The following is a 26,323-nucleotide window of genomic DNA, read 5'->3' on the forward strand; positions in this document are numbered from 1 at the left end:
TTCAAGGAAACCTTATTTCTTTCATTTATAATCAGAATCGTTTAACAGAAAGTGCTGTGTAAAAACTTGATGAGTTACCCGCCCCTGAGATTCAAGTTATATCGGTAGCACTTAATTTTTTTCCCCAACAATATTGAATCAGCAATAATTTGTTTAAATTTAGGTGACTATCTTTTCAAAAAAAAACCCAATGATTCTTAGATAACTTGTCAAAAGATAGTGTTTCAATTTTGAGGCAAGTGCTGTGTTATTATATTCACTTATGCAAACAAGTTAATTTATCTTTCACGTTGAATATTATTTCTAAAAAGTTTGTATCAATAGTTTGGAAGTCCACACCAAAAATATCCCAAATGATATGGTAGATTATTAATTTAGGCAACATTTTATTTAATGTTTCAGTAGGATAATGATATTATAAGCAATTACACTGTGTCCGATAGTTGCTGAGATAGTTGCTGTGTCTGTATTTTTTCTAATTCTGACAGTAACTACATATGATAAATATTATTTCCATTTTATAGGTAAAGGCACTGAGGTACAAAAGGCCTAAAGATTTTACTCAAGGGGTATAGAAAGCTAATATGGGTTGTTGAAGAAACTCATTCAAATTTAGATCTAGGAAAACATCCAAATTCATTGCTTTCTGCTACTTTTTAAATTATTTATAAATAAAGCTATATGCTAATATATACTTTTTAGAATTTGGTAGCTTGTAATGGTAAATATGACATAAATCAGAATATTTCTAACTGATTAATCACTGAGGGTTTAAAGAAAGCTATTTAAAGGGTCACTAGTCATTCTTGCTTACATAAGCAGATTATCATTCTATTTTCGCCTAAATATTGTCTACCATGTGGTACAGTTGCAGCACAGGAAAAATTTATCTTAGGACTTTATGACACTCTTTCCAACCCTGTGGCTGCTTTTAAATGGGATTCATACACCTTTGACAGGTTGAAAATTAAATGTGCTTTATGGATAGCTTCTTAAAAGGAACGGAAAGTATGAGTGATTGGTGTCAAATAGTTTGTCTTTCACAGCATCAAATAAATAGTATTTTCTCAGCCTTCTCTGACTCTTGTCATACTGGAATTCTTATCGTTCAAAGCGGCATGCTTCCTGCCTTCCCCACTTTCTACTCAATACCATAGCTTAATTATATTTTTCCATTGAGATATAATTCCCATACCATGAATTTACCCTTTCAAAGTGCACAATTCAGTGGTTGTTAGCATATTCGCAAGGTTGTGCCACCATCGCCACTATCTAGCTTTAGAATATTTTCATCACCCCAAAGGGAAACCCTCTGCCCATTAGCAGTCTTTCCCCATTCACTTCTCCCCACATCCACTGGCAAACACTAATCTACTTTCTGTCTCAGTAGATTTGCCTGTCTGGATATGTCATAGAAGTAGAATTGTACAATACGTGGCCTTTTGTGTCTGGCTCCTTTCACTTAGTATATCATTTTCAAGGTACATGAATTTTGTAGCATGTATCAATACTTCATTCCTTTTTATGACTGGGTGGTATTCTATTGTATGTATATATCACACTTGTTTATCCATTCATCAGTTGATGGCTTTGGGGGTTTCCCACTTTTGGTGATTCTGAATAACGTTGCTGTGAATATTCCTATGTAAGTTTCCATGGGAACATTGGTTTCATTTATCTTGGGTAGATAATTCGATCTTTCCTCTCCTGTTTCATTGCTTTTTGCCCCAGCTTCAGGAATGCCCAGAACAATAGGAACTCTTTGAATTCTTAACCGAGCTTGATAAGCCATGGCTGTCACATCTCCCTAAACCTGATCTTCATTTGCCTGTCTTTTCCCAGAGCCACCCATTGGCCAGATGCACCCCCCACATGGCAGCGTCACTCCTCAGAAGAACAGCAACCTGCTTGTGATTATTGTGGTCACCGTTGGCGTCATCACAGTGCTGGTGGTGGTGATCGTGGCCGTGATTTGCACCCGGCGTTCTTCAGCCCAGCAGAGAAAGTAGGTACAGCTAGTTCCCAAGAGATGAGAAGTCACTGCTTGACCTGACGACCATCTTTTTGAGTTAGATTTTTGACGGCTCTCTTCCTGTGTGCTTCCAGAATTCACTACGTGTTCCTTATCTCCTCTCCAGAGCTGGGCAAAATCTTGCCTTTGTCCATTCCAGGCCCATAACTTAAGAGGGTGAGGGCTAGGCTTGCAGAATTAATAGTAGAATCCACCTGAACACTCACTCTGCATTTCTGTTTGATTTTACTTCTTGAGACCAGATTCTTCCTTTTAAATGAGAGCAGGTATTCCTTAAGTAACACTTAGAGAGTGGACTTCACCATGTCCCTACTTATGGCCCTCTCTCTGCAATTATGTATAAAACATTGGAGATGTGTATTCCTCTAAAAGTATTTACGTGTCATGGGCTTCCCTGGTGGCGCAGTGGTTTAGAGTCCTCCTGCTGATGCAGGGGACGTGGGGTCGTGCCCCGGTTCGGGAGGGTCCCACATGCCGCGGAGCGGCTGGGCCCGTGAGCCATGGCCGCTGAGCCTGCGCGTCCGGAGCCTGTGCTCCGCAACGGGAGAGGCCACAGCAGTGAGAGGCCCGCGAACCGCAAAAAAAAAAAAAAAAAAAGTATTTACGTATCCCTTTTGGCAAGAAGGCCTGAAGGCATTTAATCAATGCTTGCTGCATGAATGACAGTATAGACTACCAAACTCAACGTAATTATAATACTATGGAATGTTTAGTTTAGAGGGAGTAGTTAGGATAGACGAGAGATTCCAGAAATTCAAAATGGTTCATATTTCCTGGCTACGGTGGATTTTCAGAAATTAAAAATTTTGAGGGGTTTAAAAATATTTTCATATCGTGCAGCTCTAGGTTATAGCACATGCAGAGAAAGATATATCAAAGTACAAAGTTTGGAATGGAAAAGGGGTTTTAACTGAGCTTATCCCCTCCCAACGATACCCCATAAACAGCATATTAACCTTGTATCAGCCAGTTGTGGGAATCAGCAGTAACCTTCTGGTTATTTTCTGCCTCTCTAGCACTTTTCAAATCCAACATGATATGTCTTTTTCAGCTGTGCTCTTCTCACTGGATTGGCTACAATAGGCTCTTTCCTTAATTTTTGTTTGTTTTTGGCCTGAGGCATGGTGTTCTGCAAGTCTGAGGCATGGGCCCATAGGTGGCTGGTTTGACAACTGTATACCATACACATTGCTGGAGAAACATTCTCTAGCAAATAATTTTCCCTCTTCCCCTGGTAATACCTCAGCCTTTCTCTCTTTTTGAAAATGCTGTGATCCTATTTGTTGATTTCTAGCGTATCTTCCAGCATTTTGAAGTAAGGTATTTAGTAACAGGATACAGGAAGATGTACATACTGAAGAAAGTAACATAGGTATAGATGTAGTCTTTGCATTTCACTTATTTAGATGACAGGTCAAATTTTATATCCAGCTGCATTCATTTGACTGGACTGTCTTGAAGCTGATGATAGCTGGTGTGCTGGTCCATTGTTTCCGAACAGGGAACCAGACAGAATGAGATTAACAAGGTGGGTCTCCTGTGTAAGCATCTGGAAAGTCATAATCGCCCACTGAGCTTCTAGAGTGCTGGGCACTTGGTAAGACTCTGGGGGAAAATCACTGTGATTAAGTCGTTGAACAATCTCTTGGTCCAGCAATCCCAGGAAAGGGCCCTTGTAAACAAAGAATGGTGAAAAATCAAAGCTGCAGGTCTCTGAGGCAGAGCTGAGAAAGATTCACAGAAATGGAAGCACGGAGGACAGCAGTTTCTGGTCTTATTTCATGACAGTTTTAAAAACATGGATGCGTTCACAAAACGAATTGAAATAACTAAACCATCTGTAGTGAGGTGTTTTGTTTTGTTTTGATCATTTTCCTCATTGTTAGAAGAATGTTTGAGGGTTATATTGACTTGATGAACTGAGTTCCTGGACCTGTGTTGTTTCTCCACAGAGAAAATGCTAGTCTTCTCCATGTGCAAAAGTGGGATGTGGTGCTATTTTGGGAAACTCTCAAATTGTCCTAAATCCCACCCTAAGTACTTTGTTAGAAGCTTGAAGGTTTTATATAGAAAGAGTAGAAGCTGAACCCTGGGTGTCACTTGTTTTTAAAATTAGGGAATGGGGCTTCCCTGGTGGTGCAGTGGTTGGGAGTCCGCCTGCCTATGCGGGGGACACGGATTCGTGCCCCGCTCCGGGAGGATCCCACATGCCGCGGAACGGCTGGGCCCGTGAGCCATGGCCACTGAGCCTGCGCTTCTGGAGCCTGTGCTCCGCAACGGGAGAGGCCACAACAGTGAGAGGCCTGCGTACCACAAAAAAAAATAAATAAATAAAATAAAATTAGGGAATGATTGAAAGAATAAATCACTCCATGAATGACTGAAAACCCAAAGAAAGTGAATCTATAGCTCATATGCTACTGCCGCTTGGGTTTTTCCTCACCCCACTCCCAAAGTCTCTTAATATTTACTTGGCATATTTTCACAATTTAGCTTCATATATTTTTCTTCAGTAACAGGCCCAATGGCATTCATCCTGATCTCTTTGTTTGTATATGTTAACAGACAAAAAGGAAAAAAGAAAATCTCTCCTTTAAGATATTTCTGAGTTTTAGTTTAGCTTTTCTTGATTTCATTGAGAGGTCCTCCTCCCCCCACAGCACCACCACTGCACTTGTAGAACAAACTAAATAATGCAGATGAAAGCAAAATCAGTTCTAATTTGAAACAGAAATAATGTCCATTACAGGACTCTCAGAAATGGGAGTTTAATGTAATTAATAAGGTGACGTAGGAGATATCCGTGTGCTTCTTCAATATCTCTTTATTTAGGACGGCTGGAGAGTGTAAATTGTCTATGTGTTTTACTGGGGGACTTGAATTACATCCACATGGATTTGAAACATTTTTGTGTACTATCAGTAATACTTCGTTCAAGTTAGTGTCTACGCGTTTTATTCTGTGATTTATGTAATGAGGTAATGAGCTAGCTTATCTGATTGACTCACATTCTAGTTGGTAAGATTTTCTTTTTGTTATAAAATAACTAACAGAAGTTAGAACCCAAGTTCTAGTTCTGATTCTACCACTTCTTTAATGAAATTAATAGTATTTAATTACACCTAAGGGAAGACCTAGTCTCTGAATACCGGTTTCCTCAAATAAGAAATGGGACTAAATGCTTTTCTGTCAGCCCTCTACCACTAAAATTCTCCATGGACTACTGCTAAATTACAAAATCACATGGTAGCATTTAGCTTCAAATTCACATGAAATAAAAATAACTGCATTTAGCTATTAATTAAAAAATTTTTTACCATTTTGAAGAGACTTCCCTTACACATTCTGAATTAGTGAGATTATAGTAGAATATCATAATATTGAAAATTTGTGTTTTAATAAAGCTTAAATTGATGGGGGATTTTGGTGCTTTTTAACAGAGTAATAATATTTTCCGGGCCAAAATGTAGAATGTCTATTTTGATAAGTTAGAAGGTATCTACAGATACTAAAGAAAAAAATATTTGACATTGAGACTATCCTGGCAATTCTGGACACATGGTTATCACATGAACACATGGGTAGATGGTCAACAACTTGTCCGAATACATTAAATTTAAATGTGTAAATGAAATTCAAGGTTTACATGGTAAACCTTAGTTACAGTTAACTAAGCCTCCTCTTTGATTTGACGTGGACACAGCAAGTTTTATATATCCACACACATTCAAATCTTAACAAAAATAATTATCTTCAGTACTGAGTGAGGATCAAATGTTTCAACGCAAATGAAATCTATTGTACTTTACTATAGGTCACTTTCACTATTTTCAAAATTTTAACATTCCATTGGTTTTCAGTATTCACCACACAAGGATTTTAACTGACAACCACTTAAGACATCAATATATCTTAGTTCCATCTTGGAAAAGGCAGGTTCATTTGAGTATCTAGGACATATTTTCTCTGGCTTTCCAATACAAGTTTTTTGTTTCGTTTTTAGTAGCAGTCAGTAGAGTAAAAATAATCAGTATAGATAATTAGGAGGCTGGAAAGCTTTGGGAAAGATTTGGATGGAGGAAAATTTTAAAAAAATAATGACACGTTTTTATCATTCAAGTGATTTCTATGCGCTTGGTGTGTGATCTACAAAGTAACAAATCTGATGAATGTTAACTCTTGAGCTAAAAACCTTTCTGCAGTTTCCCACTGACTTACTGATAGTTTAAATGTATCTGTTATGATTTGGTCCCCTCTACTTTTTCAGCTTTCCTCCCTGCCATGCCCCAGTGCATGCTCTCTGCTCCAACAATGCAGAAGCCATGCCTTCTTTCATTCGTTTATTAAACTCCCACTGTCTCACTGATCTCTGCATTTCTAGTCCTTAGCATACTTCTTGACACATTTACTATTCCATACATGTTCACTGAATAAACAAGTGGATACATGTTGTAAAACAATGGGTGATGTTACAGAAAGGAAGTAGAGTTTGCACCAGTATCGCTGGAGGAAACCAGCGCACACACAGGGAGCATCTGGCCAGCCCAATAAAACAAACAGTGATCAATGCAAGGTGAGTGGTATAGAGAGAGACCAGGGAAATGGTTTAGCTATTCTAAGATTACACAGACCTAAAGTGGTCAGGAAGGTTTCCTAAAGAAAACAGGCTTGAAGGGAATCTTAAAGGGTAAGTAGTTTGTAAGTAAAGAGTACTGTGAAGGCGTTGTGGGCAGAAGCAAGATCAGATAGGTGGATGGATGGATAGATAGATGGATAGATAGATAGATACAGAGATACATAGATAGATAGATAGATAGATAGATAAAACTAACGAACAAAACCCACCAGAATTTGATTATACTCTGGAAGCTTTGCCAGAGTATGAGAAAGAGCAAAGAGAGCCGTGGAAGATTCCTTGCTTTGCCTTTATTCAAGAATGCATGGGTGGGAAGAGACACTCCTATCCTGCAGCTATTTTTGGAAGCCAAAAGATTACTGGTACCTGTAAGAAAAGGTGTGTGTGGGGGAGGGATAAACGTGACATATTCTACATCGAATAGAAGAAACTAGCTTTATAATAAAAACAAAACCAAATCGTTCACTTAAGACAGTGCTTCTCAAAATTTCTGTGCATCAGATTCCTCTCAAGGGCTGTTAAAACACAGATTGCTGGGCCTCATGACCCCCTTCCCCAGTTTCTGATGGGGTGGGGCCTGAGAATGTGCATTTCTAATAGGTTCCCAGGTAATGCCGATGCTACCAGTCCAAGGACCATACTTTACGGAACATTGCACGGGGTTCACCTACATACAAATTTTGAAGATTCCAAATGGTGAGATAGAGGAACTGCGGACCAAAATGGACAGCAGTGATTATGTCAAGGAACCAGCAGATGGGCAAAAGGTTGGGGTAACAGCTGTTCCTACAGGTTTTAGGACAAATTTCACACAATTTAGTTATGAACAAATGTCAGTGTTATTACAACCCTGCTATATGGACCACTGGGCTACGACCAGCAGGGGAAGGAGGCCTCTCCAAGGCCAAAGCTTTTTCTCTTGATAAGAGACATTATACAAAGCAGAAGTGGTTAGATGGTCTTTCATAGAATATATACAGAAAGGAAATAAAGTCTGCTAGAGATCTTTAGATTCTTTTTTTTTTTATTTGTATTGGGGTATAGTTGATTTACAATGTTGTGTTAGTATCTGCAAGGTGAATCAGTTCTACATATATCCAGTCTGTTTTAGATTCTCTTCCCATATAGGTCATTACAGAGTACTGAATTGAGTGTTTGCAAAGCAGAAATAGTGTCACAGATGTAAAAAACAAACTTATGGTTACAAAGGGGGGGGGATAAATTGGTATTGACATATACACACTACTATATATAAAATAGACAACTAATAAGGACCTACTGTATAGCACAGAGAACTCTACTCAATACTCTGTAATGACCTATATGGGAAAAGAATCTAAAAAAATGGGGATATTTAGATTCTTGATGACTGTCAGCTGGGTAGATAAGCAGCTTCTCAGAAGAGGTCTTGATCTGATTAAAATCCATCAGAAGAATGCCTATGAATTTCATCAGGAATAATAATTTCTTTCCAGATGGAAGTTGTAAATCATAACATACTAAAAAGGTTCTGCCTCAATCAGGTTTAGAACTTTTTTTTTAATAGAATACACCTGGGGATGCTTGTTACTGAGGTCTTGGGGACTGGTGAATGAATGAATGAATAAGGCATGAATGTAAACAAGGGAAACCAGAATTCATCATTTTCTTCTAGTTTCACAAATTATTTGACAAACTTCTTTACCATAAGCTATTTAAATATTGAGTTCTCATGGACGTTCTGACGATCTTGTCCTGGATTTGGGAACTGCTGTGTCTCTGTATGCAGTCATATAGGCACCAGGGTTTAAGTTATTTAGCATTTTGATCTGTTAGAAAGAAAGATAATGGGGCGAAACCTCCAAGTTTGAAGATGACATTAAGTTCTCCTAAGTGACCAGAGATGGATTACATAAAGAGCTACAGACCCATTTCCTGTGGGCAGGTGAAGTGTAAGGAAATGAATTCAGGGAATAAATGGTTAGCAAGAGAGTTATTATCTTAAACACAAGAAAATGATCTAGGGGTTAATGATCTAGGGGTTATTACCATTGTCTAGAGTCAGTGTGAGCCTGCTGCCAGGAATTCGGCGAAGTGCAGGTACTTGGTGAGAAAATAGTAGAGCAGAAAACCCGGCATTATTTCTCCACTAAACTACTAAACAGATATGAAGTCTGAGGTTCTTTGTTTCTCTCCTCATCAGTATGCTTCAGGAAAGACAAGAAAAAAGAATGTTAAGAAAAATTCAACAAATCACGCTACTGAACATTTATTAATTGCCTAGTATGTACAAAGCATCTTATCCGGTAACGGGGACACCAAAGCCATGCTCAGTGGCCTTGCACAGGTTACAGAGTCTCCACTGAGAGTAGTTGATCTGAACCATTTAGCTAACGTGAAAGCAGTTATCCTCATACACCATTCATTGCAAGTGAGGAAAGTGAGAAAGAGGTACTTCTCTGGGCTTCTACCAAAGGTTAGATTTTAACTGTCTAAATTCTGCCTTATGAAGACACATTATTGTTTTAAAAGAAGCAGAAGCTGCAAGTGGAGATTTTAAGAATTATAAAACTGTAGAGCAGAGGTTGAAAACCATTTCTGAAAAGGGCCCAATAGTAAGTATTTTCGGCTTTGTGGGCCAGGTGGTCTTTGTTGCAACTCCTCAACAATGCAACTTTGTGGCTGTACTTGTTAAAAGTAAGACCTGAAGCTCCAAGGTTCAGTGTAAAGATGGAGTGCTCATGAGAAAGAAAGCGTAACTTGGTGAGTGGTGTAAAAACCACACTGGAAAGGACTAATCATTAATGGTTCAAAATATTAAGACGAGGCAGACCTAACATGTAGACATTCACTACTTTGTAATTGATCACAATGGGTTAAGAATCACAAATGTTTTTAATTATCCCAAGTCGGCCTAGATACTCCATTTGCAAAGCAGCATCAGCTGTGGGGGACGTAGGCCGCCATTCCTCGCGCTGCTCAGAGCTCTGTGCTCAGATGCCCGCACTGAAGTCGGGGTCACACCAGGTAGGCCTTTGGCCATGGGCACCCTCGGGCTGGGAGGCTCTGGGGGGCGCTGGGAGGCTCTGGGGGTGACTGGAAGTGTTAGCAGTTGGCCTGGCTGAAAAAGAACTCGTCCCGCTCAAACACGTTGATCTCCTTGTCCTGCGCTTAAGTCTTCCCAGCCCGTGGCCTAGACGTCAGGGCAGCTTTTCCCATCTGGAATCTTTTCAGCCCTGGGTAGGGAGGGTGCAATAGAATTGCATGTTCACCATATAAGGCCGAGTGGCGGGTGGGTGTGTCATTTAATTTCAGCTTTGAAAATGCTGCTTTTCCTTTGCACTGTTAGTGAACTGGATTTTCCCCCCATGGAAAGGATATTTTTGTGCTTACTTTTTGTGTTTATTTTATTTTAAAGGTGCTAGGCTTAACTTTGTTATTAAATTAAAATGCTTGTCTCGTTTGTGCTCCATTCAAGCAAAGCACTGATATATATATGTGTAGTTTTTTGTTTTTCTTTTTTTTTTTTTGCGGTACGCGGGCCTCTCACTGTTGTGGCCTCTCCCGTTGCGGAGCACAGGCTCCGGACGCGCAGGCTCAGCGGCCATGGCTGACGGACCTAGCCACTCCGCGGCATGTGGGATCTTCCCGGACCGGGGCAGGAACCCGTGTCCCCTGCATTGGCAGGCGGACTTTCAGCCACTGCGCCACCAGGGAAGCCTCTGTATACATTTTTTTTAACAACCCACACTTAATGTGAAATAACTGATGTGGGATCCTGTAACTGTTTGACCTAAGGATTTTGCTTGTAACCCTAGCATTGCGGCACTGAAACGTTCACTGTTCTGTGCTTTTGAGCAAAATATCAATTAAAACAAAAGTAAAATCTTAAAAAAGAAAACAACAGCAACAACAACCAAAAAAACACACACAAATAAGCAGTGGAGGATTTGGCCTTCAGGCCATAGTTAACTGACCCCTGCTGTAGAGAACGGCCAACAGGAACACCATGCTTTTGACTCAGCATGCAGGGAACATTGGAACCTCACTAGCCCCAAGAGGATACTACTGCTGAAAAATAACTTAACGATTGCTAAATTCTCATTGAGGAAAATAAGAGACATTTGAAGCACACTTCCAACATGACTTCTCTTTTCAAAGGATGGATCTTACTGTGTTTGAATCCAGACACTTAGTGCCTCCAAGACGAAAGTATTTTATTCTCCTAAGAATGCACTCATGCGGCTTTTTGTCTTCAAACAGCCAGCTTCCCAATTGCACATGAAATTGGACAGCTGAGCTCTAGACTCTCTTCTAAGCCCCAATCTTGGCGGTTGGCACAAATCCTGGCCTGTTTATTTCTATTTGCCCTTTTGAAGCAACTCTGTCATTTATCTCCTAAACAGATGTTGCAGTCGGGTACCTTATGCCTAGCTCCAAAGATTGGCATACGGTTCCATCTAACCCATTGTCACCTTGTGCTCAAATCTACAGCAGGAGAAGCTGGAGTAAGGTGCTCTCTGGCAGGTAGCCGGGGCCCTGGGGATCCAGCACCACATCTCCCGTAACGTGGTGAAGCTCCAGGGGAGACGAGGAAAGGCAGCCAAGACAAGTCTGCCAATTCCTGGATTTCACAAGTTTTCTCCTGGGAGCACTTTTGTTTCCTTCCCTGCTTCTAACTTGAATTGACTGAGAAAAAAAGAGGAAGGGCCATTGAATAAAGGCACTCACATTTGCCTTCTAATTTTGTTCCTTAGGAAACGGGCCACCCACAGTGTTGGCAAAAGGAAGGGCAGCCAGAAAGACCTCCGGCCCCCTGATCTTTGGATCCATCATGAAGAAATGGAGATGAAAAATATTGAGAAGCCATCAGGCACTGACCCTGCAGGAAGGGACTCCCCCATCCAGAGTTGCCAAGACCTCACGCCAGTCAGTCACAGCCAGTCAGAGACCCATCTGGGGAGCAAAAGCACGTCTCATTCAGGTAACTTCCATCTCTCTGGCATCAGGAAAAACATCCCACTCTGTGCCCCACAAAGGAGCTCTTGACTCCCTCTTTTGTGGATACACCCTTTCCACTAATTTGCACATCATCTACCCACAGTTAAAATAATCTGATGTAAATTTGGTTGATTAGGTTTACTTTCTATTCCATCATCGCGTTGACTGCCTTTTATAACTGTAATGCTTCTTGAAACTTCTAAGAAGTAAGAGGTGATGCCGTTGGGACATACTGAAATGTGAAGGCTAAATGAAATGATGGCTTTTTGTTACAGCTTGAACAAAAGTTTTGTCAAGGCAAACTTTGAAGCTATTTTAGTTCTCTGTGTCTGTGAAAAGTTGATTTTAAATTTGCTGTCAATTCCTTGCTTTAAAAAAATCACTTCAGGGACACCTGAAGTCTGAAAACGTCAACTATTCTGTTACTTTGCCCTGATTACGGTGGAGATGAACTGTCATCCCCATGCAATCACATTATATGATCACTAGCCTAGTCTAATGGAGTCTCTGAAGGCTCTGTTGGTGTACAAAGTGATCTGATGGAGAAAAGCCTGCTGTTTAATGATTTGGTGCAGAACAATCCATGTCTAGGAATAACTGAGAAATCCAGAAAGTGGTTGTAAGATATTTCAGTTTATGTGGGTCCTTATAGTTTCAAAATGCTTATGGGGAGTTGAATAATCAACCCAATACTCTCATCAAAAAATCTCTTGGTCTACTCATGATGTTTGTTTATAGAATGAGTAGCTGTTTTAAACCAAATTAAATATTTTAATTGTTTGAATGTGTAACTGGTTGATTAGACTTTCTTGCAGAGTTGTTTAAACAAGGACTTTACCAATTTTCGATCATGAGTTGCGTATTCCTTTTCTAGACCTTAAATAATATCTCAAGCAGTGTCCCTAACTTTTGTCACTTTCAATTATTAAACTATAATCCAGTTCCATTAAAAATTATAATATGAGATTTAAATTAAAGATTCTTTTCCCCTTATGGCCAATCAGGCTTCTGGTTCTGAGCACTGGGGGGTCACAATTTGTTCTTTTCAAATCCTCCAGCACCTTGGAGGAAAATGGAGTGGTAGGGCGGGACAGCAGGAGGGAGGAGCATATTCTGTTTCAGAAACACCTTTACCCATTCTTCCTACCTATCTGCTGTTTCTGGTTTTGTGTGGGGACGGAGAGGGAAAGTAAAGGAAAAATGGGAGGAGAAAGGCAAGGTGGAAGGGAAGAAAGCACAGTTTGAAGTTCTTCACTCACTTTCTGGGCACATGGGCTGTCCTCACGTGGCATCCAAATTCTCAGTGTCTTATGAAATACAAGTATGAAGTCTTTATGAGACCCTGTGGGATGCCTTCTCTGGCCAATTCCATAACCTGAGATATCAAGTCAGGACTTAACCCTCTCCCACCAGGAGCAGCTCTACCTGTCAGCCTCACTGGTCCTCCTGTGGGTCATCTGCACTTACGTGAATTCCAACAAGAGGGCTCAAGCCTGGTCAACTTTCCAAGTACCCACTTGACCCAGAGGAAGCTCCTGTATCTTTGACAGTTCAAATGATGAGAGAGCTTGTAATCCACACTGTTCCTCTCTCAGCCTTGCTTTCTTCAATTACCTCTTCCTCTGTTCAAATAGACACAGTGTAGACCAGCAAGCCTGCTGCCTGAATAAGCTTCTACCCAGAGAATGAATGAAAGCTTCTTTTGCAGGAACCTCAACAGTCTATAGGTGTTCATTCTTGTAGCTTTGTTCCATACTGGACATCAGGAGGCGAGAAGCACCTCTGCCTCTCACTGGAGGAAATAAAATTGTCTCTCAGCCCTCAGAAGCTTTCGCTAATGATTTCTAGGATTCCTCCTTATTGATTTTTCCCCTTATCATTCATATGCTCAGATGACATTTGGGGTCAGCAAGACAAGTTTTGTTGTCTCTTACTAAGTCTTGAGAAAAGTTTAACTCCAGATAATGGCTGTTTTCTTCAGAATGAGAGGATACTTGTGCCTATTTGTCTTTAATTTGAGGACCTACTTGCCAACTCTATAATAACAGGGAAAGTAGCACTCAAAATCCTGTTTGTTAAACTTGACAATACATGAAGTATTCTCTGTGCTGTTGTGGTTAAAAGGACAAAACTCTGATTGGAAGAATTCATATTGTTAAAATGGCCATACTACCCAACACAATCTACAAATTTAATGCAATCCCTATCAAAATATCCATGACATCTTTCACAGAACTAGAACAAATAATCCTAAAATTTATATGGAACCACAAAAGACCCTGAATTGTCAAAACAATCTTGAGAAAAAGGAACAAAGCTGAAGATATCAGGCTCCCTGACTTCAGACTATACTACAAAGCTACAGCAATCAAAACAGCATGGTACTGGCACAAAAACAGACACATAGGTCAATGGAACAGAATAAAGAACCCAGAAATAAACCCACACACCTATGGTCAATTAATCTATGACAAAAGAGGCAAGAATATACAGTGGAGAAGGGACAGTCTCTTCAATAAATGGTCCTGGGAAAACTTTACAGCTACATATAAAATAATGAAATTACATTTCCTCGCACCGTGTACAAGAATAAATGCAAAATGGATTAAAGACCTAAATGTAAGACCTGAAACCATAAAACTCCTGGAAGAGAACATAGGCAGAGCACTCTTTTACATAGATGGTAGCAGTATTTTTTTCGACCTGTCTCCTAAGACAAAAGAAATAAAAGCAAAAATCAACAAATGGGACCTAAATAAATTTAAGAGCTTTTGCAGAGGAAAAAAAAAATGAACAAACAAATTGACAAAATGAAATGACAACCTACCAAATGAAAGAATATATTTGCAAATAATATTACCAAACAAGGGGTTAATATCCAAAATATATAAACAGCTCATACAGTTCAATATCAAAAAGACAAACAAACAAACAAGCAACCCAATCAAAAAGTGGGCAGAAGACCTGAATAGACATTTTTCCAAAGAAGATATACAGGTAGCCAATAGGCACACAAAAAGATGCTCAGCGTTGCTAATTACTAGAGAAATGCAAATCAAAACCACAATGAGATGTCACCTCACACTTTTCAGAATGGCTATCATCAAAAATTTACAAATAACAAATGTTGACAAGAATGTGAAGAAAAGGGAACTCTTGTACACTGTAGGTGGGAATGTAAGTTGATGCAGCCACTGTGGAAAACAGCATGGAGGTTCCTCAGAAAACTAAAAATAGAACTGCCATGTGATCCAGCAGTTCTACTCCTGGCTATTTATTCAGAAAAAACAGAAACACTGAATTGTAAAGATACATGCACCCAATGTTCATAGCAGCACTATTTACAATAGCCAAGGTATGGAAGCAGCCCACATGTCCATCAACAGATGAATGGATACAGATGTGGTATACATATACAATGGAATGTTATTCAGTCATAAAAAAGAATGGAATTCTGCCATTTGCAGCAATGTGGATGGACCTAGAGAATATTATGCTTAGTGAAATGAGTCAGACAGAGAAAGACAAATAGTGTATGATATCACTCATTTGTGGAATCAAAAAAATAAAACAAATGAATGTATATAGCAAAACAGAAACAGACTCACAGATATAGAAAACAATCTAGTGGTTATCAGTGGGAAGAGGGAAGGGCGGAGGGGCAAAATAGGGGAATGGGATTAAGAGATACAAAATACTATGTATAGAATAGATAAGCAACAAGGATAAATTGTATAGCACAATGTACTATAGCCATTATTTTGAATAACTTTTAATGTAGTATAATCTATAAAAATACTGAATTACTATGCTGTACACCTGACACTAATATAATATTGTAAATCAGCTGTACTTCATTTAAGGAAAAAAAAGACCAAACTTCACGTTAATGAATCATATGCTTTTTAGTGATATATAGTGTTCAGAATTTCAGTTTTATTTTTCAACAGATTTTTATTAAATTTTTAAATATGCATGTATCACTCTTTCTTATTATTTTGTATGACTCTTTAATATGACATTTTATAGAATTATAATAAATTTGTATAGAGACACCTAGCTGTACTTTTGAAGAATGTAGTTTATTTCCTGTGTTTTTATAATAAGATTTAATGTCTTTGGGGCTTAAGTACAAGTTGCAAAGATTGTGGTAAATTCATACAATTGAATATTATGGAGCTGTTAAAAATTATATTACTGAAAAAACAAAAATTATATTACTGGGGCCTTCCCTGGTGGCGCAGTGGTTGAGAGTCCGCCTGCCGACACGGGGGACACGGGTTCGTGCCCCGGGCCGGGAGGATCCCGCATGCCACGGAGCGGCTGGGCCCGTGGGCCATGGCCGCTGGGCCTGTGCATCCGGAGCCTGTGCTCCGCAGCGGGAGAGGCCACAGCAGTGAGAGACCCGCGTACCGAAAAAAAAAAAATTATATTACTGACTTATTTATTGACAGAGCAAGGTTTTTATGTTATTTTATAAAGAAGGCTACAAAACAGTACGTATAGTATAATGCCGTTTTTGAAATAAATATATTAATAGATACTCTCGTGCTTTCACATATACATACATATGTAAAAATTATAAATAAAACAATAATGGTTCTTTCTGGGTAATGAGGTTATGGTAAATTTTATTAATGTTTGTACAATGAGAACATATTGATTGGGTAACAAAAAAAACTAGATATTATTTAAAACATCAATGGAATGAAAAAGGCATTGGCGTTCCTGGCTAGAAATGAAGTGTTGCATCATTAATACTCAAGAGTATTGTTGTTCTTTTAGGTCAAGACACAGAAGAAGCAGGGAGCTCCATGTCTACCCTGGAGAGGTCATTGGCTGCACGCCGAGCCACCCGGGCCAAGCTCATGATTCCTATGGATGCCCAGTCCAGCAATCCTGGTGAGTAACAATTGGTACCACAATGGAGCAGTCAGGTGCTTTCTGTTTGTATCTTTTCTCTATCAGTTATCAAAACCTAATTAAGTTTTCCCTGAACTTTCTGGGCAAATGGACATAATGAAGAAGTAGTAAAATTATATCATTTATATTTGGAAGTTAGAACTTTCACTCTGTTATTGTTGTATGCGATCAGATAATCTGTCTATTGGCAATCACTTGGTACATATTTAAGAAAGTATAAGAAATATGAATTGATATAAAAAGAGTTGAAATTTTTGTCATTATTCATCTTATTCTAATGACCACCTTCATGGATTTTCAGACTTAAATAACCTAGTACCCTTGAAACAAATATTGAGATAATCACTTACTACCTCCTTCTTGTTAAAGTTTTCTGTCATACTCCCACATTCACTGAAGATATTAGTATCTGGGAATCACTTTCTTTCCAATTACCTCTATGATCAATCTTGGTAATTACAATATCCATGCAGAAAATCCATCTGATGTTAGTTCCTTTATATTCCCTGCAACATTAGCTCTCTCCCACCTCAGTCCATCAATTCCATGTCACACACTAAACCAGTAATTGCATCTGCTGCAGAATGTCAGTTTCTATCATCCCTTTCTCTAGCACTGTATTACTTTCTGCCACTTATTTTATTGCCCCCTGGCCAAAAATTTTTCAATCCCACTTGGACCTCCAATCCATTAACTCCGCAACCTTCTCATTGTCCCTCATCTTCCTCATGTCTTTACTTCCATCCAAACTCAACTCCCATCCATCATCAGTTATTACCTCCAGTTCCTTGCAAACACCCTCATCTCCCTTGGTTCTTCTTCCCTATCATACTCACCTAAAAAAACTCAACCCTGATTAAGTCAGCTCCTCTACCAGCATTGACCATGTACCCTAACAGCTGAATTTATCTGGAGAAAAACACATAACCTATTTACTGGGTATTTATGACCACACATCCAAGGTGAGCTGTCATCTATCTGGAAATGCCACTCATTTCTCTTAATCATTCATTGTCTCACTTTAAAAGATGAATGTCTTATATCTATTCTTACTTTTCTGACTCCCGATACCTCTCTCCTTTCCCCACTGCCAGCTAATAAGCATGCTTCTTATATCACCAAGAAAAGAGAAGGATTCAAAATGGCATCTTTATCTACCCAGCAAACCGAGTTGATCTGTTTCTCCTCCTATGTAAGGCCAGCTCTTTCCCTTGAGGACATCCATTCGTCCCCACTTAGGGACTCTTCTGTAATTATCCCTTCCCTTTTTTGCATCATCAGTTTTCCTTCCTACTGATAACTCCAATAAGCATATAAACATTATCTCATAACTCCTGTGTTAAAGCATCTTCCCTGGAACCACTTGCCCTTGCATCTGAAGCCCATTCCTCCCCTTTCCTGAAAATTTCTTTTAAAAGTTGTCTCTACTTACTTTTTCCTCTTTTAGTTTTCCTTATTAGTTTTAATGAATTTCCACAGTCCCTCTCTACTGAAACCATGGTTGCCAAGATTATCAATAATCTCCACATTTTCTTACCAAATGGTCAATTCTCCAGTGCTCAGCAAAATTTGACATAGCTTCTCACTATTTTTTCCTGGAATGCGTTCTTCACTTGAAAAGTCAGAGAGTACCCTAGGGCTCAGACTTCAAGCTGCTGTCTTCTATCTACACTAGCTTCTTAGATGTTGTCATCTAATACCAATGTGCCACTTAAATGCTCACGAATCCCAGATTTTATCCCTAGTTTACTCTCTTCCTGAAATCCACATCAATTTCCGTATAGAATATTGACTCACCTTCTCCAAATGGCTCTCTAATAGGCAAGCCATGTATGCTCCAAATGGAAATCTTGCCCTTCCATAATTCCCTCTCCCCAACTCGAAACTTGGTCCTCCTATTATTTTTCCCATTCAATACATCCATTTTCTGTTCATCCATTTACTCTTGTTAAAAAACTCTAGTTTCATACTTCTTTATTCTGATTTCCTCACATCCCAAATTCAATCTTTCACCAAAATCCTATAGTTCTTGCTTTCAAAACCTGTCCCAAATCTGACCACTCCTTTCCATCTCCGCTGTTCTGACCTTATCCAAGCCACTACCATCTCTTATAGATTATAGACTATAGCTGTAAACTTGTAACTGTTCTCTTTTCTTTAGCTCTTGACCCTCCAGTAAGTTATCTACACAGCAGCTTTTCAATATATGAATTAGATCATGTTATTCCTCTTGACTTCCCATCACATGTAGAGCAAAATCCAGTGATTTCACCATGTGCTGTAAAGCACCAAGTGATCCAGCCTCTGGCATATCCCTCACATCGTCTCCTGCTACTCTTCTCTATAATCTGTTTCAGCCACATAGCTCTCCTCTTTGTTCCTTGGACAATAACATACATTCCAACTCAGGGACTTTTCAGTTACTGTCCTATTTGCCTGGAATCTCTTTTCGTAGATGTTTACTTGGCTTTTCCCTCATTTTACTCAGGTCTGTATTTAACTGCCACCACCATGAAAGAACGTAGACCTTCCCTGGCCATTGCCTAATATCATCGTTGGTCACTCTCAACCCTTTTTATTCTGCTTCAGTTTTCTTAATTAATGTATATAACTATCCTACTTGCTTTATTGTGTTTGTTTGTTTATTATTTGTTCTCTGTATTTTAGCGAGCTCTATGAGGGCAGAGATTTTGCCTGCTTTCATCACTTCATATCCTCAACACCCAGAACAAAGGTTGGCGCATGGTAGGCACTCACTCGATACAATTTAGACAAATGAACGAACTAATGGTTGTTTCTTTCTACCTACTGTATGTCATGTTTCCTCTGTGTTTCAATATAGCTCTCAATTTTACTATATTAAATGTAAAACCTTACATGGAATTTATAATAAGTGCCAACTGTTCAACTCATGGGGTAGATACTATTCTTATGCCTGTTTTACTAATAAGAGAACTGAAGCTTGGGAGTTTAAGTACCTAGCTTGCAGTCACACAGCAAGTAAGTGGCAGAGCCAGAATTTGGACTCAGAAGGACTGGACTGGCTTCAGAGTTCTGCTCTCTTAATCATTATGCTCCCAGCTGCAGTCCTCTGTGAAGCTATTGTCCTTTTTCTTTCATTCCTTTCACCACATAGAGAGACACTGTACACTTAGCTGCCTCTATTTCTTTTTTTTTTTCCTTCCAGTCACTTTCCTCTTGTAACTAAGTTCTATCTGTGCCAATTTTCTGTAGCTTTCTTCTTAAAGATCATTGTGTTTCAGAATCCTTGTGGGCCTTTCTCTCCCATATATAACTTCCTTATCTAATAGGTTCCCACATCCCATTGATTATTTTTTTCTTCCACAACATCTTTTGAATCCCTGGCTCTATTCCCATTCCCAAGAGTCCTATTTTTATTCTCCTCTTTATGGCCTCACACCTGAACTGTCAAAACAGTTTTAAAATTAATCTTCCTCTCTGTTGTGTCTTCTAGACTTCTTTGTATCCTGCTTGCCAAATTTCTTCCTAAAACAACTTAAATATGGTATTTCACTCCATAAATTTTCCCAATGGCTCCTCACTGCCTTCTAAGAAAAAACGACAAACCCCTCAGCATACCAGATTTAAGTCTACGTTTCTAGTTTCCTATTGCTGTGTTAGACGTTTGCCAAGCCAGACTGATCACCAGTCCACAAACTTGCATTGCCCTTTATTTGACTTTCCTTCTGAATACCTTTTTTCCTTTAGGAATGACTCGGTAGCTATCTCTAACAAAGTTCTATGCCTCTTTCAAAGACCAGAGAGAAATTGATGCTTTCATAAATTCTTTCCTCTCTGATTATTCCATCCAGAAATGAGGGCTTCCTTTCTCATGTTTGACTGGCCTTTCTTTTTAACACTTGTGAGGCATTAATTCCACATAGTACTGCCTCATATGCTTAGGTATTCAAGTCCAAATTTTCTCTCCTCTAACAGGTCGTGTATCATGTGATAGGGAGGGAATGTATCTAATTAATCTTCATAGACACACACGGTATAACTCAATACCTAGCACAAAATTGGTACTTGCTAAATATCTGTCAGGACTTCCCTGGTGGTCCACTGGCTAAGACTCCACACTCCCAGTGCAGGGAGCCCATGTTTGATCCAGGGAACTAGATCCTGAATGCTGCAGCTAAGACCTGGCACAGCCAAATACATAAATAAATAGTGTAAAAAAAAAAAAAAGTTAAATAAATAAATAAATATCTGTCAAATGAATGACTGGATGAATAAATAAATGTATTATAAGAATGCCTTGTGGATACAAATCAATTTTCCCCGCAAAGTAAAGGAGCTGTTGCAGTGGAGGATTACTGGACTGAATGTCAATATTATGACATAGTATGAGGGTGTTTCGTGTTTGGTAATTGCAATCATCGTTGCTTTTGTTGTGGTCATCCATTTACAATGCTTGGTGTCAGTCTATTTATCTCTTGTAAAAATAAAATACAGTGTGTGTGTGTGGAAAAAAAAAAAGAATGCCTTGTGTTTGTAACACTCCAGTGTTTTAGGGCTCTTTTTTTAGCAGTAATAGAATAAGATAAAATTTCTGGTATACTAAGGGCAGTTAAAGTTGTTTTCATTAGACAAGAAAGGAAATAATGTGATTAGAAAGAAAGAGGAATGAAATGAAATCTAACAAGCATTGAGAACTTCTAAATATTATTCACTTGCTAAGTACCTTGCTAATTATTATTTCATTTAATCCTCACAATATTCTTATGTGGTGAGATTATCCTGATTTTACAGATGGGAAACAGAGACTCAAGCAGTTTAAGAAACTTACTCCAGGACACAACTGGGCAGCCTATGAACCTCTATGGTATACTGCTTGTCTAAAGATAAAGATGCCTTATATTATTTATATTCATTTTTTTAACATCTTTATTGGAGTATAATTGCTTTACACTGGTATGTTAGTTTCTGCTTTATAACAAAGTGAATCAGTTATACATATACATATATCCCCATATCTCCTCCCTCTTGCGTCTCCCTCCCTCCCACCCTCCCTATCCCACCCCTCTAAGGTGGTCACAAAGCACCGAGCTGATCTCCCTGTGCTATGCAGCTGCTTCCCACTAGCTATATCTATAGCACCATGTTCTATAAAATGGTAATTACCAGATAAAATATAAACTACCTGAAGTGTTTTTTAGCTCTTAAAACCCACAGGAAATGGTATTTAATTTCATTGAAGTACAAAATCTGTTTCTTTGTCTAAGAATATACTTCATGGTTGAAAACATTATGTGGCATATGCTACTTCTTACCCCTGAGCACACTTCACAGCTAGGTAAGCTGATGCCCATGAGAAGCATACCAGCTGATAGTATAGGCAGGAAAAGACCCCGGATATTCTGATTTCCCCAGTTGAGTGTTGTCTCCTACAAAATGGTAGCAAAAAGTGAGTATTGTTACGATGGCCAAAGAATTATTTGAAATGTTTTTCTTACTAAAAATGAAATTAATTACAAGAAATTGGAAGCTTCAGGTATAACTTTCCTTAATTTTTTAAGGATAAGTAAGAGTTATATGCTGGGTTTCCAGGAATCAGACTGAATAGAGATTGGAAAACAGGAGCTGTATTAGCAAGTGCCTCAGGAATAACACCTGTGAGGGTAAAGGATGCAGGATTGCTGGGAGGGAGATATTGAACAGATGATGCAGTTTGATGGAGGCCTCGGCTGACCCTGTAGGTTGCTGTGGTGCTGGAATTGTCCTCTGTGTTGTCCCAGATGAGGTGGGAGGGAGGAGCTGTTCTGTAGTCTTTGATGCAGGCTCCTCCTAGGAAGAGACGTAGATTTTCTTACCGTTTCAGTATTTTAGTACTCGATGGAGCCTAACTATTTGTTTGGCCTTGGAAAGATTCCCTTTCCATTTTCAACCTGTGTTTTCTTCTTCTGTAAAATGCAGGAGAGGTGAGGAATCAGAACTAGGAAATATGTAGACGGAAGCGGATACCCTGTAAGATCACATCAGTTGTACAGTTTTAATAATTTACTGTATGAGAGTTTTGCTGGGTAAAAGCCTCTTGAATTCCATTTTTTTTTTCAGTTTTTTCTTTCCTAGTAAATATTTGAGGGAAAACTGTAAAATTCGCCTTTAAAAAAAAGAAATCTCAAAAAGTTAAACTAGAGGCTATTAAAAAGACTGAGGCAAAGAAAAGCATACAGTTTTGCTTTGGGGATAGCTTGGAGGCTGCTATGGCTACTGGTTTGGGGGCTTTCTAGAACATTCACTATGAGCGTCAACTCTTTTTTTCCCCATTCCCACTATCTGCTTTAATCACTTGACTGCAGAACTCAAACTGAAACAAAGAAGCTATTGAAAAGTAAAATAAAGCCGCATGAGAAAAAGCAAGATTTTAAAAACTGGAATTCTCTTAGCTTGAGGTGCTGTATTACCAGAGGTTCTCTTGTGCACAGATGGACACTGGGAGAGACTGGCCTATGAAAGTCCAGTTTCCTAACCTCTGAAATATTTGATTTCAAATCAGAATCTTTGTCTGACAGTTACATACGTGGTGTGAGAAGCCAGTGTCTTAAGACTGGTCCCAGCTCAATGGGCTTCTGGAACATTTATTCCTTCACCTTGTGGATTCCCGCATCTGACCAAGAATGCTTCCTTAAGAGTAATAAGTGCAAACAATTCTTTTGGTACCATAAACACAAGTGCATACAAATTTTCAGCTCTTCAGAACTGTGGGAGCAGTGGCAAGGTGCAGAAAGTTCAGAGCTCATTTAAATTTGCATTAGAAATGATATCATTACCTAGTATATGTTTCCAACCAATATTTGATAACTTTATTAAGATCAGTTTTTATTCTTTGAGTCTTGAACGTTATATTTCATTCCTTCTGTTACTATGAATTTCTGCAGAAGGACTATTTTTTATGTATCCCTATAATTCCCACAGTGCTGTGTAAATGACTTTGCATAACAGTTGCTACTAAATATGGGTTGAAAGCACAGAGGTTGTTTCTTGATAGTTCTACAAGCAAATGATTTTTATATAAAGTTTGTTGATTAGTAATTCCACTGGATTACACTGGATTACTGGATTAATTCCACTGGATATCCAAATCAGCAGGTCAGTAAGATTGTGCAGACACGGTCAAAACATGGCCTTTAAGTTCAAGATGGTACATATGAGGAATACAGAATTGTATTTGTAGGGAGGATTTTACAAGGCAAAAAATAGCTTGATTATCAGAGATATAGTAATAATCCAGAAGGGACCTGACAAAGAGTTGGTGGAAGAATTTTGAATGATGGAGTACAAAAGGTACTCTAGCTTTTAGAAAGGTTTCCTAGAGCAATATGAAAAATAAAAAATCTGTTGCTTTTTTTTAAAAGTATAGTTGATTTACAATAGTGTGTTAGTTTCAAGCGTATAGCAAAGTGATTCCGTTTTTTTTTAGATTATTTTCCATTATAGGTTATTACAAGATATTGAATATGACTTTCTGTGTTACACAGTAAATCCTTGTTGCTTACATACTTTATGTATAGTAGTTTGTATCTGTTAATCCTACACTCCTAATCTGTCCCTCCCTCCCTCTCCCCTTCGGTAACTGTAAGTTTGTTTTCTATGTCTATGAGTCTGTTTCTGTCCTGTATATAGATTTATTTGTATTATTTTGCGATTCCACATATAAGTGATATCTTGTAGTATTTGTCTTTTTCTGTCTGACTTACTTCACTAAGTATAATGTTCTCTAGGTCAGCCATAAAAAAATGAAATATTGCCATTTGCAGCGACATGGATGGACTAGAAGATTCCTCACTTTTGCAGATTTATGTCACCCAATTCTTCCTTAATTCCTAACCTCTTAGAGGTTTCTACAGCAAAATGCACTATCTTTTCTTCCAGGATCTTTCTCATCTGAGTCAAGTCTTTTGGGCGGTCTGGGGTAACTTGTAAAAGATTAAAGCAGATGGGCTTACAGTGTCCTGAGAAAGTCACTGGTCTGCAGAGAAGGAAGCTGTGTGATGCCTCAAGCTCATCTCAAAGGAGTCCTCTAGCCCCAGATCAGAGTCTACTTTTCCTGCAGTCTCATCTGTCTGATGTCCTTGGTGTCAAAGTGTACTCTCAGATGTTCACAACCATTTCAGATTTCTGGACTTCATAGCCATATCTCATTTGAGAAGTGAGTGAAGGCTGCAGGAGGCTGTAAGGGTCTTAAGGTTCCCTGCTCACATTTGCTCTTAGGACGTTTTCATAGCTGCCCTGTGGCAGTCACTAGTCCAGTCACCTCCACATCGTATCTCATCTTGTAAAGTGTGTGAAAACCACATGAAAAGTGGGCTGGCTGGATAGATTTAGATAAACCAAGAGCCTTCCCTTAGCTCCTAAATGACAGAACGAGAATTTGAACCAGGTTGATTTTATAATCATAATTCCAGTTATTTTCTTCCTCCAGAGAAGGAACTTTTCTTTCTAATCTCATAAATCTTACAGTGTCATACTTCCCTCAGGTTCAAACTTGAGTTAAAAAAACACTATTTAGTTTCCTCTAACTTAATGTACTCCTCTTTCAAATGTAAGATGGTATTTTTTAATAGAACTAATTAGCATTTTAATAGAACTATAATGGCAATAATAGTATCTTTGGAAAAGTTTGGCTTATATTTTAAGTGGTCATATTTTTTAAACTTTTACTTACTTTTAAACAGTTTTATTGAGATATAACTTATACATATATATATATAACTGTATGTATTTAATTTATACAAATCTACTAAGTTTAGATATATGCATACACCCATGAAACCATCACCATAATCAAAGTCATAGACATATAAGAAGGTTGTTTTAACAATACTTCCTATTGAATGGTATTCAGCTCAATCTTGGGGCAGATCTATAGGAACCCAGCAGATTAATATCAATAACCCATATGTCCACAGTGCTCACTCCTGACCCCTCACCCTGCTGCACTTCCATGTGGATAATCTCTTTAATCCTCAGAACCACACCATAAAGTTGGTACCATGATCATCTCCACTTTACAGATGAGAACACCAAGAAACAGAGAGCATATATACCCTCTCAAGCGAATGTATAGTTATCCACTACTGCCTAACAAATTACCCCCAAAATGTAACAACATAAAACAGCCATTTATTTTTTTCAACAGCTTCTGAGGATATACAGGAATACAGGAGTGATTTAGCCAGGCAGTTCTGCCTCAAGACATGACTCCTGGCTTCCTCCAGAGTGAATTATGAGAGAGAGAGAGAGAGAGAGAGAGAGAGACAGAAAGAGAGAGAGAAAGAGAGAAAGAGAAAGAGAGAGAAATAGAAAGAGAGAGAGAAAGAGAGAGAGAGAGAAATCTCATTTAACCTAATTTAACCTAATTTTGGAAGTGACATACCATCACTTCCGTTGCATTCTTTGGTCACCAGACCAACCCTGGTGAAATGTGGCAGGAAACTCCAATAGGGATGTGAAGACACGAGGAGGGAATCAGTGGGAGGGAGGTATCTTAGATACTGGCTGTGACATTTATTCACTACCAAGTGGCAGAACTGGATAGTGAACCCAGGCAGTTTGACCTCAGTTTGGGCTCTTTACCACTATGAGCAGATACTGACACACCATTGTAAAGCAATTATACTCTAATAAAGATGTTAAAAAATTAAAAATTAATAACTGCAGAACACGTCATTGTGAATGTTCGCTATTTTCCTAAAGGTGGAGGTTGTGGATACTTGTGGCGGCCATCC

General features: G+C 38.8%; 1 protein-coding gene across 1 annotated transcript in view; it reads left to right on the forward strand.

Annotated features, from left to right (window-relative positions):
* The window catches only part of DCC (DCC netrin 1 receptor), a 1,156,455-nt gene that overhangs the window by 1,061,320 nt on the left and 68,812 nt on the right, over window positions 1-26,323 (forward strand). The window contains 3 exon segments of the mRNA XM_027118541.1: window positions 1,843-2,005; window positions 11,405-11,631; window positions 16,434-16,550. Coding sequence (XP_026974342.1) covers window positions 1,843-2,005; window positions 11,405-11,631; window positions 16,434-16,550 — 507 coding nt within the window.

The sequence above is a fragment of the Aethalodelphis obliquidens genome, unplaced genomic scaffold (assembly GCF_003676395.1).
Source record: "Aethalodelphis obliquidens isolate GAN/ISIS:26980383/991018 unplaced genomic scaffold, ASM367639v1 scaffold19, whole genome shotgun sequence".
NCBI classification, from domain to species: domain Eukaryota; kingdom Metazoa; phylum Chordata; class Mammalia; order Artiodactyla; family Delphinidae; genus Aethalodelphis; species Aethalodelphis obliquidens.